This window comes from Macrobrachium nipponense, chromosome 24 (assembly GCF_015104395.2).
Source record: "Macrobrachium nipponense isolate FS-2020 chromosome 24, ASM1510439v2, whole genome shotgun sequence".
In the NCBI taxonomy this organism is placed as follows: domain Eukaryota; kingdom Metazoa; phylum Arthropoda; class Malacostraca; order Decapoda; family Palaemonidae; genus Macrobrachium; species Macrobrachium nipponense.
In genome coordinates this window covers 34,582,656-34,602,930 of record NC_061091.1, presented here as the reverse complement: position 1 = coordinate 34,602,930, position 20,275 = coordinate 34,582,656, and the positions used below count along the sequence as shown (strand labels likewise).

Sequence of the window (20,275 nt, the reverse complement as noted above, 5' to 3'; positions counted from 1 at the left end):
GATGTCAGAACAATTATTGTTAAACGCGGATGTCAAGAGATCTCCAAGACCATGATGAAGGTCTTCATCACTGGTTTGGTCCTCTGTGTCTAACTTTTTAGTATTTTTTTCTTGCTTTCTGATGTTCTTGAGGTATCATTTCCAATCTTTATTTCCTTCTTGGCTGGGATTTTGGCTTTTACTTCAGTTCTTTCTGTTTAAGTTCAAGCTTTTCTGCAGTGTCCGTTACAATCATGCATTCTCCCTGTTTTCTGCCTTGAGCTGTCTCCTGCCACTCTCCAGCTTTTGGGAATGGTCGAATATTCTCTCAGGAGAAAACTGCCGCTTGTGATGATAGTGTAGGTTGTTGTGTTTGTAGGTGAAGAAAACCGTCCTGGTCAACCCTGTTTCTATCTTTCTGTACATAATCATGAAATGTGCTCCAAGGGATTCCAAACTTAAACCAATTGCTCTAGCTTGAACCACCCTTTTCTCTAAACTCCTGAAGTGTATTTTCTATAGCAGCAGCATCCCTTCCCTTATTGGTTTTCTTCTTATACTCTCGTCCCATGATAGGCTTTAAGGAACTATAATCAATCTGAAGCAAAGGATAGGCTATTTTACTTTGTAATAAGGGGTCCTATGATGGGTTTATGAAGTGTTCTATAAGGTAATGAGGGGCTAATGAAAGCATATACACAAAATATTGTTAGTGAAAATCTTTTGTTTCATTGTTGGAATTCATAATTAGTACATGTTTGCTGGAGGGATGATTCGGACACGTCCGAATCATCCCTACCCTAGAATGTCCGAACCATCCCCCACTGGCCCCACATATAACCATTTGATGATACCCTCAGTTCCAAGTATATAATAGGTACTAACACTTTCATTTTAAATTTAATATGATGCTCTCTTCTGAGCTAGATCTAAACATTCATGACAATGTCTTTTTAAAGAACTTAAAATCTTGAACTAACAAAATTCATGAAGAAAGCACTTCTTGTAATCAGAGAACACTTGTTACGAGTTTGGAGAAGAGTAAGTATAGCCTATCTTTTACAGTATAAAAACAGCGATGCTGATTTTTTCTTAGGAAGCTACGCAGTAGCTTCACTTATGCAAATAATATACACATTAGCAAACATAGCCAAAGTGTATTAAGTACAGAAAGTTATTGACTAAATAGTTATTAAAGTAGTAGAACAATATATTTTTCTTTCCTTTCCTTTTCACACCTTAGTATGCAACTACAGGGCCCAGTTAACGCAGTTATGGTTTTAGCGTTTTCTATGATTATGAAAGTCTAGAAAAATGGTGGTGTTCAAATGAGCAGCGTTAACTACTAAAGAAGGTTAAAATCGGGATAATATAAATTGTGGACCAGCTGGAGCATGTGACCACGTAAGGCACGCGAAATCTGAAATTTTCTAATCTTATCCAGGGATGAGCAAGGTATTAACCTATGTTATCGTCCTCTTGTTCCACCTAGTCCGTATTTTTGACCCACATAGTGCGAGTACAAAATGAGGACAACAAAAATCTGAATCATTGTTATTACAACTGCTGTTAAAGTCATCCAATTGTATATGATACAATGGAGGATCCTTTTGAAAACAGCAAGGTGATTTTGAATAAATTAAAAGCAAAATAAGAACAGTTCTATATCATACATCACTTACTAAATATTTATGAACCTGATATATTGTTGCTAGATATCTACTTTGATAATTGTACCCAAACATTATATATATATATATATATATATATATATATATATATATATATATATATATATATATATATAGAGATGAGAGAGAGAGGAGAGAGAGATGAAGAATAGAGAGATAGAGATGAGAGAGAGAGAGAGAGAGAGAGAGATCTTATAATTCCTGCAAGCCCACCTGGACAAGCTGTGGCAGTAAAGAAACACAGACTTGGTTCTTTCTTCTTTACTTAAAAAAGAATATATATATATAATGGATACAGACACACAACGATCCTTTGGTGGAGAGGTAATAATCTCCTACAGGGCTTGACTGCAACTAACCACACATACTCCCCACTCTCCAAGAGAACATCTTAAATAATCATTGACAATCAACAAGTAATATACAAACTCAATTAGTCATAAACGGTCATTTACACCTCTTCCTTAATAACCCACAACAACAGAAATACCTTTATACATAAACTGTCCAATTAAACCCAAACAGTAATTAACAGTTTCAAACAATAATTATACACTCCCCCCTGAATTACATTCACATATATTACAAACTCTAGCTCTTCTAACTCTTGTTGAATGTCTTGAAATTGCGTTGCACTCAGCAACAGTGCCTGAATCTTCCTCTTCCCCCTCATCTTCCTGAACAGGAAGCTGTATAAGAAGCTCCTCATCCTCAGCATCAGTAGTTTCCTCACTCAATATCAATCCTTGTGATGAACACGAACGAAGATCTCTAACATGGCGTGGAACTCCATTGACTTCAACAGCTTGTTCTGACAAAACTCTCGTAACCTTGCCTCTTTCAAATTGCATATTGCATCGCATGTTGGATGGTTTTACCCACACCTCATCACCTGCTTTGTAGGAGACACTCACTGCCACTTTGTTCATTGAGCATGGATCCACTCCTCGGACCCTCACAGGGTAAGAATACAGCATACTGACAGGGGCAGTCGTTGAGTCGCAGTCCTCACGAGGCATCAAATTATACAGATATACAGCCTCTGCAATGTTACAGCCTTCCCTTGCAGCAATGACTTTAACAGTTCGATGACATCTCTCAGCTGTACCATTTCCTGATGGAAGATAAGCACATCTAAAATTTTTTGCAAAGGCAGCAAATAGTTTGCTGCGAAAAGCAGTGTCATTGTCAGTTAATAGTTCCTCCGGCGCTCCTCGTTCATAGAACACTGTCTCGAATTGCCCGATGATGCTCTCACTGGTCTGAAAATGGAGCCGACGCCAGATGGCAAATCGAGATGGTCCACAATCAATGAGTCAGATACGGCCGTCCATCATAGTGAGTAATATCCATGCCAACTCTCTACCACACTCTATCCACTTCCAGACTACCCTTCTGCCACTTCACTGGGGCCGGGTCTATTGACTGGTATGCCTCACAGCATTTGACAACAGCCTGTACTTGCCGCCTGGTAACTCCTGGATGGACTTTCTTCACAAAATAGAGAGTTCTTCTCACACCCGGGTGACCAGCAGCATGATGGATCTCCTTAATTCCATCACTAATGGCAGGGACAACAGAAGCACACACAAGTTTTGCATTTTGGTGACATGAACCAAGGTCCCTCAGCCAGCGCTGAGGTACACGTGTCAAACTGTCAGCTTTATTATTGGCAGAAGACACAAGTGTAATAGACAGCTGGAGGTCACACTCTTCTATCAATGACAAGACTATTCCTAGTCTTCTTCTGATGAGCATTTCACTTGCAGCCTTAGTCTTCAATCTGCTTTTTCCTAAAAGTCCATCTGAAATCCATCTATGCACAGTAGATGAGTCAGTCATTAATTCCACCTTTTGTATCTTCCAAGCCAGTGCAAGATTCAATCCTTTAATGACTGCATCTAGCTCAGCCATATTGATGTGGCAAGAGTCGTCTTTCCGCAGCCAGTTGGCATCTTCCACAATAGAACCATTTACTTCCACTGCAACACCAAGTGCAAGAGAACTAGCATCCACCCAGATCTTGAATTTGTCACCGGTGACATTCCACTGTCCTCTCACAGGGTCATCCTTCTTAACCTTCTCCAGAAGTTCCTGCAAACCCATTTTGATGTAATCATCATTAATGACGTCGTCCCATCCTTCGGTGACTTTATTGACTCTTCTCTTGATGAATGCTACCGCCACTCACAGCCATCCACAAACAGGGTAATGGCCTAACAGTCTACCAAAGTATGAGAACACTGCTCGCCGAGTCAATTGTCTTGGTGCATCGCCCAGGTCATTGTCCCTTTTCCAAAAAAGACTCTCCTGCTCCCCCCAAACTCTCAGGCCCAATGCTCGAGCCCCTTCAACAAGTCTTTGGTGTGGCTTACTTACTAGCCCAAAATTTCTAAGATGCTCCTCTACACGGCTGGCCTTAACAATATCTTCATTCACCAAGATGTCATCAAAATAAGCTGATGTTCCTTTTCTTACAATTGGGTCCTGAAGGAGAACACAGTTTAAAACAGATTTCATTACCATTGGAGCAATATTCAAGCCAAACCCCAGTCGAGTCAGGCAATACCTCTGGCCTTTGAAATATACAGTCTGGTATGGCCACAGAGATTCATGGATTCTTATTTGCAGGTAAGCTTTAGCCAAGTCTACTACAGATACATTCACTCCTTGCCTGCGCCACTCACGTAGTTTGTCTGAGCACACATCCGAGTCTGCTGTAAATGCATCAATGTACGTATTCAGTTCTCTGAAGTCCAGCACAGGCTGCACCTTCTTTTTATTTTGCTGTACAACAGCCATGAGGGGAATAAGCCCCTTAGCTGGTCCATATTTATTCTCATCATAAGGAAGCAGCCAGCCATCATTCACCCATCTTTGTAGCTCTGATTCATACAGGTCCTTTGCCTCCTGAGGTACAGAATATGCCTTTACTCCATTTTCCAGGACGCCAGGCTCCTTGCCCTCAGACCATTTCCATGTAGCTGTCCAACATTTAATCACAGAATCATAAATTGCACTAAAATCACGCTCATCCACCCCCACCTTCACATCAGCCGCTGCAGAAAAAAGTGTCTTCCAATCCTAATCGTGCACCACCCTGGGTATCGACAGTGACTCCTCCTAGAGCCCTCACACCATCCATGCCGAGAAGAAATTTAAAATCGAGTGACATTAGAGTAGTTACACATACAGAAATGCTGGCAGTAGCTCCATTACTGAGCTGCAAGTGCACGACGCCCATTCCTTCACACGCCCATTCTTGCCCACTCACAGTTATCATGCTAACTGCGCACTTGTTCCATGCCTTACAACATGAAACATGAGCGATGCTTTGAGAACACCCAGTGTCTACTAACACGCAACACTGAAGACCCTCTACACTCAAAACAGTACTTGGCAGCACCTTACTCAGTGGGTTTGGGGAGAGGAGGCTGGCGCTGATGCCTCCTCTCCTTGCTCGTTTCCCGGACAAGCTGACGCAATGTGCCCCATTCCACCACACCGATAGCACTTACTTCCCTGGACCTACATGAACGCCTCGGTCATCTGGTGTAAGGATGCCATGATCGTAGAACCATAGGATGAGGATGGATTCTCCTACCTGATTACCATAGATACCATCAACATCAATCAGGTGAAGTATCTGCACGTGGACTTGTCCCGCAAAGACATCATCCGCCTTCCTATTTGAAGGTGAGGAAAGGCCACCCACTGCTTCAGGAGTGTAGTAGCCTAGAGTCTCCCCCTAAAAAAAAAAAAAATAGTTCCCGAAAGCCTGATACTACTAACTGGTAGCAGGTCTTAGAAGTTCCTAGACCTTAATTCACACTAGAAATTGAACTTGGGAAGGCGGTGGACAGACAATACCACTACGTACTACATTTCCCGTGTTCAAGGACTTCATGATGTTATCCATGTGTTCTGTACCAAAAGCAGGAAATCCAGGGACATTAGGTCCCTCAATGACTATATGAACGCTGGACCAAACCTAGTGAGTAAGCTGTGTGACTCCCTTCAAGACTGAAGAATATTGGGTCGTGGTAACCATCTCTAACGCTCTCCTAAGGACAGGAAGTAAGGAGAACCATAGAGACTGTCCCCATTTCTCGTAATTCATGTCCCTGAGGATGGAGGGTTTAAGGGTCTTCAGGATTAAAGTAATCTCATTTGGGGCCACGATATTCTCCCTTCCTCTTAAACCACGAAATAGTTTTACTTGAGCATCACTTATATGAGCTGGCACAATTAATCATGTTGCTTGGGCCTATCTCCTTGGGCCGGACTCGTCTCTCTGCATGGTTCCAAGATGGCCTCAAGTGACCACCCAGAGTGTACTAAAAGCGATAAAAATGTTTTAACAAAACCAATTAATTCTGAATAAGCAAAGATTTCCAAGCATTAGAAAAGGAAAATAAACTTTATATAATTATTTTCAAAATTATGTATTAAACATTCAACCATATAATTGAATATAAATGGACTTTGATATCATGTCATTTTATTGAGATCCCGACCATTCGATGACTAAATTACCTGTGCCAGTAACCTTGCACTCGGAACTTTTTTATTCATATTGTAATCTTGCTTATCACTAGTAGCCTTATCTGATTACCTGGCTATACAGTTTTGCAATGACATGGTACTTTGGTTGCATTTCTTTTAAATCACGTACCTGTGCATGTACGGGTATTTGCGATTTTTATGTTTATGTGCGCTATTCATTTATATTCATTTTTCTGGTAGCTGGAAGGAATGTAATTTCAGAAGCTGAAAAAGTTAGACCGCTGTTATTTAAAAAAATACTCATAGTACCGCGAGTACAAAGGAAAACATGGTTTTCTCCATTATTATTATTATTAACTCTGTCGTAATTTTAGTTTGAAAAGTATAATTGCAAAACCTTCGCTGTAAAAATCCAACCAGATAAACAAAAATAAACAAGATTTTAAGTGTGTACGTATATATATATATATATATATATATATATATATATATATATATATATATATATATATTATATATATATATATATATATATATATTAGAGTGCGCCGAAACTTGTTTCCGGTTGGAAGTTACGCGGCCGGACTTCAAATTTTAGCAAGTTCCGGTTCCGTCCAGAACTATCATTAAATAACTTTTAATTTACATCTAAGCGGTTATCATAAGGCTTATATTTCTTGGTGTTTTTAAACTTTTCATTAACATAATTTTAAGACAATATTAAGTGGTTAGTAATATATTGTCTTAGAATTAATATTTGTTCTGTAGTTTATCAACCAATGGTAGAGGTGCAAAAAAAAAAAGTTCCTTATCTTCAATTATATATGGGCATTGAAATCTGACTTTACCAGATTTATAATTAATGCTATGATAATTAAGACTTTTTCTTCATATTTTCAATCATTTATAGGTGGAAGAAAGTGTTCTTTTTCTTCATTGATATATCAAAACAAGACTGCACTAAACTGTTTTGCATTTATTCATTTGTTTGGATCTGTGAGATGGAATTGAGGAAGATTATGATGGAGAAAAAGGAGTTGTTCTCCTGTGCGAGGTAGCAGGCGAGAGCGTTTCTCCTCGTATACATTGCCTGTCGCAGAAAACAGCCTTTCATAGTATATTGAAGAAGAAGGACAGGAGAAATACTTTCTCGGAACTTTGGCTAATGTGGGAAACAGTAATGCAGAATCTTTCCACAATTTCATTAGGTCCTGATCCTTTTCGGCTGTTTCACTACTGGCATTTTTTATCATTTTCATTACCTATTTCAGTCAAACTTCCCACTGCCTCTCTACTACGTTGCCGTTCCAACAACCTATTTGTGCTACCTGTACAATTTTCCTGCATTTCTTCGCCCTCGTCTTTACTGTGAATTTATTCTTCTAAGATGTACATTGGTTTTGGTCGAGATTCAGTACTGATTTTTTTTAGTAGCATTATCCTGCAAGTCATTCTTTGTGTTGATAGATAAGTTGGGCTCTTCGTCTGGGTTGGAGTAATTGTAATTTAATTGACATGCAATTGATTACAGAGTTTTGTGTAATTGTAATTGAAAATGAAAATACAGTAAGTAGCTTAGCTGTAATTTAATCAATTACAGGATGATGTTATTTGTAATTTAATTGCAATTATAAAATTCAAGTGATAGGTTGTTTGTAAGACTTAAATTTGCTGGTGCTCCGCCACTGGGAGCATAATGCAAGTGCTTCCTAACTGGTGCTAATAAATACTGTTTGAATATGACTTCTCATCTATCATTTACTCTTCTTGAAATAAATCATAAAGCCATATATTAGCTCGATATGCTCGCCTCAGTACACTGTTTGCTGTGCCAAAGATTAGAGTTTACTCTCACACCCAAATCCCTTGAAATTGTAACAGTAATTGTAACTGAACTCGTTGTTAAGTAATTGTATTGTAATTGCTATTTTCAAATTAAATTTTAATTGTAATTTACATTGTTTTAAAGAAATTGTAATTTATTTCTTCAAATGTAATTACTCCAACCCTGCTCTTCACTGCTCCCACTGTCCATGCCACATTTCTCCATATTGTTCCCAATTTCATCTAGCAGCCAGCCATGATTTGACTTGCTCTTTCTTATCTTTCATGACCTTCAGTGATCTGCAATCCAAGAAAGTAGTCAGTACTACATAGTTTCATTCATTCATTTCTAGTTCCAGTTCCAATGCATCCCTTATATGTATATATATATATATATATATATATATATATATATATATATATATATATATATATATATATGTGTGTGTGTGTGTGTGTGTGTGTGTGTGTGTGTGTGTGTGTGTAATGTATTTGGGTCTCATGGAATTTCTAGTGAAAGCAATGGCATTGCCAATAAAAATTGCATATATATACATATATAGATGCGTGTATATATAATATATATATATAATATATATATATATATATATAGATACGTATCTATATATATATATATGTATATATATATATATATATATATATATATATATATAGATACGTATCTATATATATATATATATATATATATATATCTATATATAATATATATATATATATATATATGTGTATATATATATATATATATATATAATATATATATATATATATATTATATATATATATATATGTATAGATGATAGATATATATATATATATATATATATATATATATAGATATATGCATATATTTATACTAATATGCTCCCGTTATATCATATAATCATATATGCAATCGTAATAGCCGACCGTAGTGTATAGCAGCGATAAATGCAACATAAAAGCTTAGTCATAGTGACGCGAACTTCATTCAAGGTCGAGAGAGTCAAGGGGAAAAGTATTGATGTGTTAGTGTTTTATTTATTTAATTTTTCCCCTCTGGATTGAAGAGAGGAAGATGAAAAATGCAAAGTGAATCTATTCGAGATGCTGAGCTTTTGTAAGTAGTTCGGAAAATGTTTTTATTGCGTAATTTGAAGACTAAGGGACCAAGTTGTTATAAAAATATTACTAGAATCTTCTCCGAGGCACAATAGTTGCTCAATAGTCCATCTTCAATCAAGGTTTTTTCTTTCGGCCTCTCTCTTTAAGTATCTTTTTAGCAGGCCCTTATCTATCTATCTAGTAGTGGTCAAAGGCGCTGCCTATTGGTGACAAAGCACTTATATATTATCTTTAAGGTGTAAGTTATTTCTGAGGTATAGTGAATTAGTTATTGAGCAATATTTATGGTTCAATATTATTTGTTAAAAAAGGAGCCCCACTTGTATAAGTGACAAATACTCATCTACTTTTATAGTCAGCCTTGCGATTAAAATCTGAAAAGCAAAATGATGATAACTCCACTTTTGAAGAAAATTGCTATTGTACTACATCTTTAACAAGACCTTAAGTGTAAATGATTAAGGTAAAAACATTGTAGTGAAATTGTAAGAGATTCAGATAATAAGTAACTTCATCATTTACTGAGTCGCGTGGGTGCTGAACACAGAGTACCCTTCATCATAGCCTTAATGGTGACAATTACCATGCTTGTGAAAACTGGTAATGAAAAGTAAGTAAATGGAGTTGTAAGAACAATAAAATTAAAGTGGAAATTAATTTTGCAGTAATAACATTACGATCGAAATCTTGCCCCTTTGTGTGAGATGGCTTTTAAGACATAATGATATTGAGCAATATCTGGTAGAATGTACTTCCCAGCTGCTCAAAATGTGGTTAATTTATATTATTATGGCCAGATTCGGCTTCAAATGAACGACCAATACAGTATTAATATTGGTTATCTTGGTACAAATATTATACAGATTAGTTTGAGTCTATTATGATATGGAACAATGACAGATTACCCATACAGTGGCGGATTTAAGGGGAGGCCACCTGGTCACGTGCCCCCTCCCCCCATGGATAGATTAATGTGTAAATTTCAAAGCTATAATGAAATTTTTATAATGTTTACCCACTGCACACAAATAAAATATTGATAGAAACACTGAAAAAATTATATAATTTGTTTTTAATGCATGTATTTAATATTTAATGCTTATAATTGCCAAAGAAACTTCACCTGCTTCTTCTTTGTAGTCTACGCGTGTTAGAAACAATGTAACAGTCTTCAGAATTATAATTCTCTCTCTCTCTCTCTCTCTCTCTCTCTCTCTCTCTCTCTCTCTCTCTCTCTCTCTCTCTCTCTCTCTCTCTCTCACTGATTGATAGAAACAACTTGTAGTTAATAAACAGCCAACACGGTTTCAGACAAAACAGATCCTGCCTATCAAACCTCTTGGAGTTTTCTCATAACATGCTTGGTATTTACGACAGTAGTAGAGCAATAGATAACTCTACTGAAATTTTCCAAAAGGCCTTTGACCAAGTTTCATACAAGAAACTAATGACAAAAGTTAGAGCTTTAGGGATTGTAAAACAAATAACTGACTGGATCGAAGACTGGCTAACTAATAGAAAAGAGAGAGTCACAATATATAAATGGTGAAGTTTCAGAATGGTCAGATTGTAGGCTTCACTAGCAAGATAGCCAAATTTGCAGATGGCACCCAACTAGGTGTAAATGCAGCAGAACCAGATACAGTGGAAAGTTTAAGAAATTATCAAAGGAAAATAGCAGAATGATAAAAAATATGGCAATTCCCTTTTAACCTGGATAAATGTAAAGTGTTACAAATAGGAACAAATAACCCTCATGCCAACTACATGCTGCTTGGGAATGAGAGAAATAGAGTAGAACAAGAAGAGGACCCTGGAGTTACTATTACCAAGGACTTCAAATCCACAAAACAAAGCAGAAAAGCAGCATAGAAACTAGTGGGATACATAAAGAGACAGTTCAGATACAGAAATTAGGAAACGGTGCTGCAGCTCAACACAACAATATGCAGTACAGTTTTGGTCACCAATACCAAGAAAGAACAGAAATAGATTAGAAGGGGCACAAGCAAGAGCCACAAAGTTAATTCCATCCATCAGGCAAATAGGTTATCAAAGACGACTAGAGCTAGAGCCTGAACATGTATGACCTAGAAACACGACGATTGCGAGGACAACGAATAGAAACATTCAAAATACTGAAAGGCATAACGAAAGTAGACAGACTGTGCCCTGATGAATAAAACGTTGAGCAAATGCTTTTGCTTGAATTGAACAGCATTTGTTTCATTTCTTATGAATAAAACCTAGCAATTACTTATGCTTCAAAGCAATAGCTTACAAAAGTTTAAGGCAGCTCAAGAGGTGCTTGAAACTCCAGTGAACCTCACATGATGGCAGATTTTATTTAAATTTGTGAAAGAAAAACTCATCAAAATTGCTGTATGGAGTTATATAATTGTGTTTCTATTGTATGTATACATATATAACTATATATATATATATATATATATATAATATATATATATATATATATATATATATATACAAATATATTTAATGAAGTCTTGTGCATATACTGTGATTTTTTAAACCACACACACACATACATTATATATATATATATATATATATATATATATATATATATATATATGATATGTATACACACACACACACACCACACACATATATACATACTATATATATATATATATATACATATATATATTATATATATATATATATGTATTATATATTATATATATATATATATATATATATATATATATATATATATATATATATATATCTATATATATATATATTATATATATATATATATATATATATATATATATATATATATATATATATATATATATATATATAAAACACTACCTATGTTAATAAGATACTCTACCTATAAGCAGCAGATAAAAGAGCCACTACTATAGCAACAACTGCAACAGTCCTTACTACTTCAAGTACCACAAACACTCCTACCATTTCCCATTGCCGAAATAGCAATAGGACAGTAATATTAGAACTTTTGGTATCACATAATTAGTCGGCGCATCTGCTCTTTTAATTAAAATTACGTATAGTAAGTATTCACATCCTCTAGTAGTATGTATACGGAGGTGGAAAAGATAACATCTTGTGAATTTTTTAAAGAAACTATTTGATTTGGAGTTAAGGATAACCAAGAGTCATTTCTTTCAAGAATCAATTATAATTGTCTTGTTCCATTTTTCATTCAAATTAAATTAATTCTGCCTGAAACAACTGGCAATCAAAGCTAAATTAACCAGAAAACTCAAATGAGGATCTGCGTTTATCCGTATACCTGTTAGGAATGTTTAAAACAAATGAGTAGCATGTGGCTGGGTTTGTAAGCAAAAGCTCGGAATCCATTTAGCAAAAGGTAGCAAACGGTGATCATTTTTATTCATAAGACTTTAATCAATGACTTTTTGCATAAGCTTCTGCTACCTTTCGCTACTCGAGCTTTTGCTTTTTCTTTCAAGCTTTTGCTTTAAGCAAATGCTTGATTTTTATTTATCAGGCTGTAACCTATTACGTTAAACGAAAACAGACGAGAAATAATGGATGCACACTAGAACTGAAGATACAACACATCGCATTGTGGGAACTTCATCACATACAAGATATGTGACACATGGAATAAACTGCCACCAGAAGTTGTAAACTGCAGCAGTGTAGAATAGTTCAAAAGAAAGCCAGACAAAATCATTAGAACACTGTGAATGAACAGTAAAACCTGCTCCAAGAGATAAGTGAGCACACGATGTCTCCTCTGATGAGCTAACAAGCCTTTAAGACATCCTAACCCTTGAAACTCCTTGTAATTCAAACCCTACAATATAAATGTGCATATGATGTAAATTCTCTCTCTCTCTCTCTCTCTCTCTCTCTCTCTCTCTCTCTCTCTCTCTCTCTCTCTCTCTCTCTCTCTCTCTTTATATATATATATATATATATATATATATATATATATATATATATATATATTTATGTGTGTGTGTATGTGTGTACATACTTATTTGAATAAATAAGATTTATCTCCTATAGATAAGAAGCCGAGCACTGGGTGCGTCGATACAAAACTACACATCGGTAACTTCTCACACACACATTGCAAACAGCTTAAAGTACAAGTCAGCGATTTGCTGGTAGCCATAACCAGTGATTCATGCAGTGCTTCGTATGGTTATCCAGCATTTGCCAAACATTCTTTATCCGCTTACGGCCGTTAACCTGTTTTCGATATGTTCGTGAAATGTGTGCACGAAGTTTCCAATATGTGTTTATGACACTTTTTCACTATAGTGTAGACACCCATATATATATATATATATATAATATATATATATATATATATATGTATATACATACATATATACTACATACATACATACATACATACATACATACACATACATACATAACTGAATCACGATAATATGGAATGTGATAAATAAAGACAAAATCTACGAAGGAGATACATGTATATATATGAGTATATGCACATGTGCATATATATACATACGTATATGTATTCAGTTCACAATTCTTAAAGAATTTAACTTTTCTCCTTACCATAACAGTAAACAGGCACTCGAGGTTTTAAGAGTTATCTGTATCCTTTGTTATTATTCTCCGGATTAGAATTCTCTTCTTCTGCTGTCGAGTGTCGAGATAAAAGCACATTTAGTCTTGCTCAGCTGATTGCCTCGGTGTTATCGTAAACTTCATACTGCAGCTAAAACAATGTCTCTATCGACTGTATTTCGGTTATCAAGAACCGTATTAAGAACCGGAATTGCAAATTTAGACAAAAGAAGGCCGCTGCAAATTATAACAAGTGACCTAAGGCCGCGATTCTTCGCTGTTTCTAGTGTCTTCCGTAAAGACTGGTAAGCTACCTATTTGTTATCTCTTTGGTACTAGGTAGGCTACTTAGCTATCTAGGTACTACCTACTACCTAATCCTATTTACCCATGTCCATACTGTAACTAGGGCCAGGGAGGCAACTACCCAGATTAGTACTACTATCTTAGCCAGATACTCCGTAATAGGGTAGTACCTATAACTGATTCACTTAAGGTAGATTCTTGGTTGAGCCCTATGCCTACGAGACGTTAGTTTGGCGGCCGCTGATTGGCTGGGGGCTGCCTACCTCCTGGTACCAGCCAATCAGCAGCCACCAAACAAACGTCTCGTAAGAATAAGGCTCATCCGAGAATCTACCTTAAGTGAATCAGTTATAGGTACTAGCTACCTACCTAGGTACTACCTACCTAGCTAGGTATCCTAGCCGTCATTGCATCGTAGGTTTTAGCCTACTAGGTAGGTACTACTACTAGGAACTAGCTAGTACTTAGGTAGGTAGCTAAGGTTTTTCGTAGCGTCCCTTAGGCTGCAGCCCCTGTTGTGCCCTTTACTGTACCTCTTTATATTTGCTTTCTTCTAGATTAGCCTATCCCACCGGGAAGAGTGGAAATGCCAGGTCCCGACCTAACCAGACATTAGCCTACTTCCCTTACCCTTACCCTTAGGGTATCATGATCTGACCTGGCTGGGTGCTTTTGCCCCCATGGACTTCCAAGTAACACTAAACATTGGAGTCAGAGAACTTAGCTTCCAATTGGAGGTACCTAGGGTAAACAACCGACTGGACTGGCCAATTCACTGACTACCACATACTTGGCCACCCTCCGAAAAAGTACTTCAACACGTCCTGACACTGGAGATGGTCATCAGTCATGACTTGTTGGTGGTGATAGCAGGAGCTCAAGACCTCTACTCTCCTTTCAAAGTATTTTCTCCAAAGTTAGAAATTAAGGCCATATTTTAAGATTTAAACAGAGGGTAATGAAAAGTGTGGCTAACGCAGTGCACTCTACCTCCATGACGCTTTCGAAATTTTTACTTACAATTAAAAAAAGTTTAGAAGATTGACGCCATCTCGATGTTTGCGGAGTTGCTTGTGTCAACAAACTTCCCATTTCCTGTGCTAGATCCGCACACCACTTGTACCCATAGACGCTGGGGCACTTTCATCACAACAATCGTAAACCCGACCTCTAGGAACTACAGCATTCTTTGCAGCGTTTTGCGCTCTTCAATTGTTTATCAGTGTTGTCAATTGGTATGTGTTTACTCTCCAAACTGGGTACAAGACTTACACAAAACTGGGGAAATAAGTGAAATTAGCGTATCTATTTGTAGTATATATCCATATTACAGCAGTTTTATCATTACTGCATTACTATGACAACTAGAATTCATGGAAACAGTTTGTAAATGCATTGGCGTATCCTATGTGAAGCTCCACTAGGTTGGGAACGATGAGTCATTTTTCATCACGCCGTCTGCTCATAAACATACATCAGAAATATTTGTAAATTTTTTGGGGTTAATTTGGTTGCAAAAATGGGATAATAGACATGAATTTAATAAACGTTTTGAAGTTACAAAGTAAAGTTGGAGCGACTACATATCCGCGGACGATCAATTTTTGTGGGGAAAAATCTCAAATAAAGTAATAACATGTATAATGCATATTTGGAAATGAGAAGGGGAACAGTATAATTGCTAATAACAACGTTTTTTGTAGTTGACCCAGTGAAAATAAAGCCTATAAAACATCAAACGGTAAAGGGGGACCCAGTGGGAAACCGGGGTTTTTGGGTCGGGGGAAGCGGCCTCGGACTTTCACGGTGCCCAAAGCTCTCAATTCCCGGTTTGTTCTGATACGAATACAAACCGTCAGTCCTTTACAATAGGAAGGTAACTAGCGGCAGCTGGAACGGTCGTAAGCTTCGAACAAGGGAGTTCGGTAGTTAACTGCTTGTCCGACAGTGCGCACATGTGTGACTGGGAGGTGAAGAACCACTTTGCTTTCGGCCGCCGATGGAGACAGACGTGTTGTTCGCTCTCTGGCCGCTTTCGTTGTACGCTTTGTATTGTCAAACTTGGTTTGCTTTGTGTGTGTTTGATAAAATACTGTAAGTACGTGTGCTTTGTATTTTATTATTATTTCATTATTACGCATTCTCGTGAGCTGGAGACGTCCCCACGCCCCCCCCATCAGCCGCAGAGTTTGCCCTGGGGTGGAGGGTCGTAAGTGTGGGGCCTTTTGCTCTTTTCCAGAGGTTGATCCTCATGAATTATGTGCTTGTTGCCAAGGGCGCGAATGCTCTTGGGCCGAGCCCTGCGTTGTGTGTAATAATTGGTCGGAGGAGCAGTGGGTGCTCCACGAGGATAGGAGGAAGCGACGTAAGCCTGCCAGGGAGTCTTTCGGAGGGTTCTCCAGCGACGCCCTTGGTCACAGACACGTCGTCTTCCTTCCTGCCGCCATCCCAGCTCTCGCGTTGGCTCCTTCCCCTTTGGGGGGGGTTTCTCGTTCCTTCTCTTCGCCAGATCCGTCGAGCGGAGAGGAGGGGGCGGGATGCCCCGACATCCAATTGTACTCTGGGTCTTCCGTTTGTTCGGGGGGGAATTGTTCCCCCTCCCCGTTCGAGGGGGAACCCCTACTACTAACCCGTTTGGTTTTTTGCTTCCTCAGGTGCTCCTGCTGCGGGCGATGACCCCGGCCAGGTATGGTTCTTGCTGGGTCTCCAGGGCACACCGAGCGTTCAGGGGCTGCTGCATCTTCTGGCGGGTGCTGTTCCTGTCACCCATGGAACGGTGACCACTACCACCACCACCGTCTCGACCCCAGGGTATGCCGCCCTTCCCCACCTGGTCTACACACATGTGATGTCGATGACTCCTACGGCCGCTGTACAGACCCTGATCGCTGACGTACCGAGGAGGGGCATGCCTCCCCCTCTGGGTTCTTCGCCCTGCCAGCCCCTGACTTTCGGTGCCCGAAGAGTTCGCCCTTGAACCTGCCGCTGGTACCCAGGATGTCGCTGGCTGCTGCCCCATCTCCTGCCATACCTGCCTTGCCTGCTGTACCTGCCGCTCCTGCTGTACCTGCCTTGCCTGAAATAGTTCCTGCCGATGTCGTTCCAACTCGTGGTGTTGCTGCCCCAGTCGCAGGTCCTTCCGGACAGGTGCAGCCGGGCCCTGTTGCTTCGGCAATAGCCCCGGCTCCATCCTGGATGGAGGACCTGACGTCTGTCCTGAGGGAGCTGACGATGGAGAAGAAGAAGAGGAAGGTGTCGTCGTCGTCTTCGTCGCCTGCTGCCACCTCTTCCCCTTCGACTTCTAAGGCTTCCAAGCCGAAGAAGAAGAAGGCTGCCTCCTCCCCCCCTAAGAAGTCTCCCTCGGGAACTTCTAAGGGCCCATCTCACTCCGGTGGGACGGGGGGTTCTTCCGCTGGTCCTCCTGCTCCTTCGGGAGCGGGGCCCATCTCTCCTTCCGTAAGGAAGAAGACGGGCACCAGAGGGGTACCGGCTAACACCGGTACTTCCTCGCCTGGTGCTAAAGGTCCTACATCTACACCAGGTTCCAGCCCGGCCTCTCGTTTGCGAGAGGTACCGAGTATACGGTCTCCTGCGGGCGACCGCGCAGCCAAGGCTCAGGCGTCCGAGTTCGCTGGGTGCCAGGACCGAGGCACGGAGCGGAAGGCTGGCGATAGTCTCTCAGGTGACTCGCCAGGCAGCAATCGCTCTCGTAGCAAACCGCAGGCTACCAGGGTTGCCGTGACAGTCCCTGACTGGCCATGGGCTGAGGCTGGGAAGAGGTCCCCTCGATCGCAGGAACCAGCCCCGGCTGGTTCCAACGGTTCGACGCGCCTTGAGAACAGGCACCGCTCCCACCACGACAGTGGTCTCTGCAGGTCTCCTGACCGCCGCTCCCACCGGGATCGGATGGGTAGGGAGGCCAGCAGCAGCTCCTCTGACACACGGGACCGGGGCCGTTGTTCTCGGTCCAGCCGCTCTCCCCAGGAGAGCCGCGCGACCAGGCCTGCAGCTCGATCGCCTGCAGCCCCCCAAGCACACCGGTCCTGCTGGGGGGGGGGGGGGGGGGGGGGGTGGGGGGGGGGGGGGGGGGGGGGGAAGCGTCAGGCCTTCCTCTCCTATCCCTTCAACTTTCTCGGGGTTACACCGGGAAGGGCGAGGTGATCAGGAGTGATTGTGAGGGGTGCGCTCCTACCGCAACAGCAGACTGCCGGTCCCATGACCGCCGGGACCGGATGGATAGGGGAACCAGCAGTAGCTCCTCTGATGCTCGGGACCGTCGCCGCTGCTCTCGGTCTAGCCGTTCGACCAGGCCTACAGCTCGATCGCCAGTAGATCTGAAGAGCAGGAAGACCACTGGTTCGACCATCACTGTGGTTGATGATCGCCTACAGTCCTCCCAGCCTACCGGTTCTGCTGGTAGGCAGGGGAGGAGCTCTCATAACAGCTCCCCTGACATAGAGACCGACGCTCCGTTCTGTAGTCCAGTGTTTCTCTGCAAGAAGCTGCTGGTCCAGACCTGCAACTCGACGTTGGCGATCGCCTGCAGTCCTCCCAGCCTACTAGTTCTGCTAGTAGGCAGGATAGGAGCATCAGGTCTCCCTCACCTGTCCCTTCAACCTCCTCAGGCTACACTTGGAGGAACGAGGCGAACAGGAGTGACTGTGAGGAATGCATTTCTTACGATCCGGCCACAAGCCTGGTTCGGTCTTGGGACCAACAGATCCTTGCTCAAGTGGTTGGAGGAGATCGTGGGGGCTGGCGAGGACGAATGACGCTTCCCAGACTCTCGGAGGGACCATCACCGCTCTTCACGGGACAGTCCGTCTGGACTACACACACTCAAGAGAACAGGGTGCGCTCCCCCTTCGGTCCTCTTGAGAAGTTTCGACCTCGACGAGGACTGGGACGCGTCGGAGGACGGTATCGGCTCTCTCCTGTCAGGTGCTTACTCAGACCCCCCCAGACGACGGTGGCGGCAGACGCTTAGCCTACAGTACGAGTTCATAACCCTCCTCGGGAAAACGTTTTCTCCTGACGGTAACGTTTTCCTAGACTCTGAGCGGCCATCACCGCACGGTGATGGCTGCTCATACTCGCTTCTCCTACTGTTAGTTCCGCTGGAAAGGCGAGCGAGTATCCAATTTTCCTCCCCCATTCCCTCTCTCCCTATGGCTACGAAGGAAAGGGGAGGGATCCTGCAGAACGTTCTCCGTAGGATTCCACGTTGGGGACTGCGTTCCTGGGGGGACCTTCGGGTACTACCGGACGTAAGTCCCCGTCGTTGAGGAAGGATCTCGCCCCATCCTTGATTTCTACGGGAATCGGGAGGACCACCACCCGATGAACGTCTGACGAATTCGGTGGGGGTTTTGCCAAGCGCTTAGAATTCTTCGGAATTTCTTGCACTCTCTGAGTGTTCTGGTTTTCTACGATCTGCAAACACTTGGGTGAACCACGGTCCAGAGTGGGCTAGACGAGAACATCAGATAATTGTTACTACGATAATCGGAAATCTCGCCGATGCTCGAATTCCTGGAATTTCTAGCGTTTGAGAGAAGCACTGCTACTGAAGGAAGAATATCTCACGGGATAGAGAAGAACGGGTGGGAACATCCAGTTTGGCTTGAACTATCGTCTTCGGTATCCTGTTATCACCATTGAAGTCTTCCTTCGAGGAAAACTTCTCCCTCACTCTCTTCATTAGAGAATGAAGGGTGTTGGCTTCCAGTCCTTATTCTCGTTCCTTGAATAGAAAAGTGCAGGAACCTACAAATATACTACGTATATTGCCCTCGCGACATGATTCTGTTAATCAGTTGAATTGTCCGAGGTGTAGGCACATACCGTAGTTAACTCTACGGATTGTGACCGAGACGAGTACTATCTTCTTAACCCTTAAACGCCTATTGGACGTATTTTACGTCGAGATAAATTGTCTGTCGGGTGCCGACTGGACGTAATTTACGTCGACATAGAAGTTTTTTTTTAAATTTGCGGAAAAATACTTATAGGCCTACCAGCCAAAAACTTTTGAATTCATGCGCCTTGGGGGGTGCTGGGAGTTCACGGGATCAAGGTGTTTGGTTTGTTTACAATCGTTACCCACAGGCGCGCGCAAACGCCAAAACAATTTCTTTCTTATCGCACTAAAAAGTATCAGTGACACATCTCAGAAATTATTTTGTCACTTTGACATAATTTTTGCACCATTTTTAATTAGCCATTACATGAAGTATTATATATGAGAATGTGCACAATATCATGTAAAATAC

At 41.0% G+C, this 20,275-nt stretch overlaps 1 protein-coding gene and 1 pseudogene across 2 annotated transcripts in view; one reads left to right on the top strand and one right to left on the bottom strand.

Moving 5' to 3' along the window:
- Positions 1–1,967: 1,967 nt before the first annotated feature.
- On the bottom strand, positions 1,968–8,226 carry LOC135202703 (uncharacterized; annotated as a pseudogene).
- A 5,467-nt stretch (positions 8,227–13,693) lies between these two features.
- LOC135205576 (patatin-like phospholipase domain-containing protein 4) overlaps positions 13,694–20,275 on the top strand; it is a 147,315-nt gene continuing 140,733 nt past the window's right edge. Inside the window, exon 1 of one of the 2 annotated variants that reach the window (XM_064236343.1) lies at positions 13,694–14,002. In XM_064236343.1, coding sequence (XP_064092413.1) covers positions 13,857–14,002 — 146 coding nt within the window. In that variant the 5' untranslated portion in view covers positions 13,694–13,856. The remainder of the gene's footprint in view (positions 14,003–20,275) is intronic. The other variant, XM_064236344.1, reaches the window with a different exon arrangement.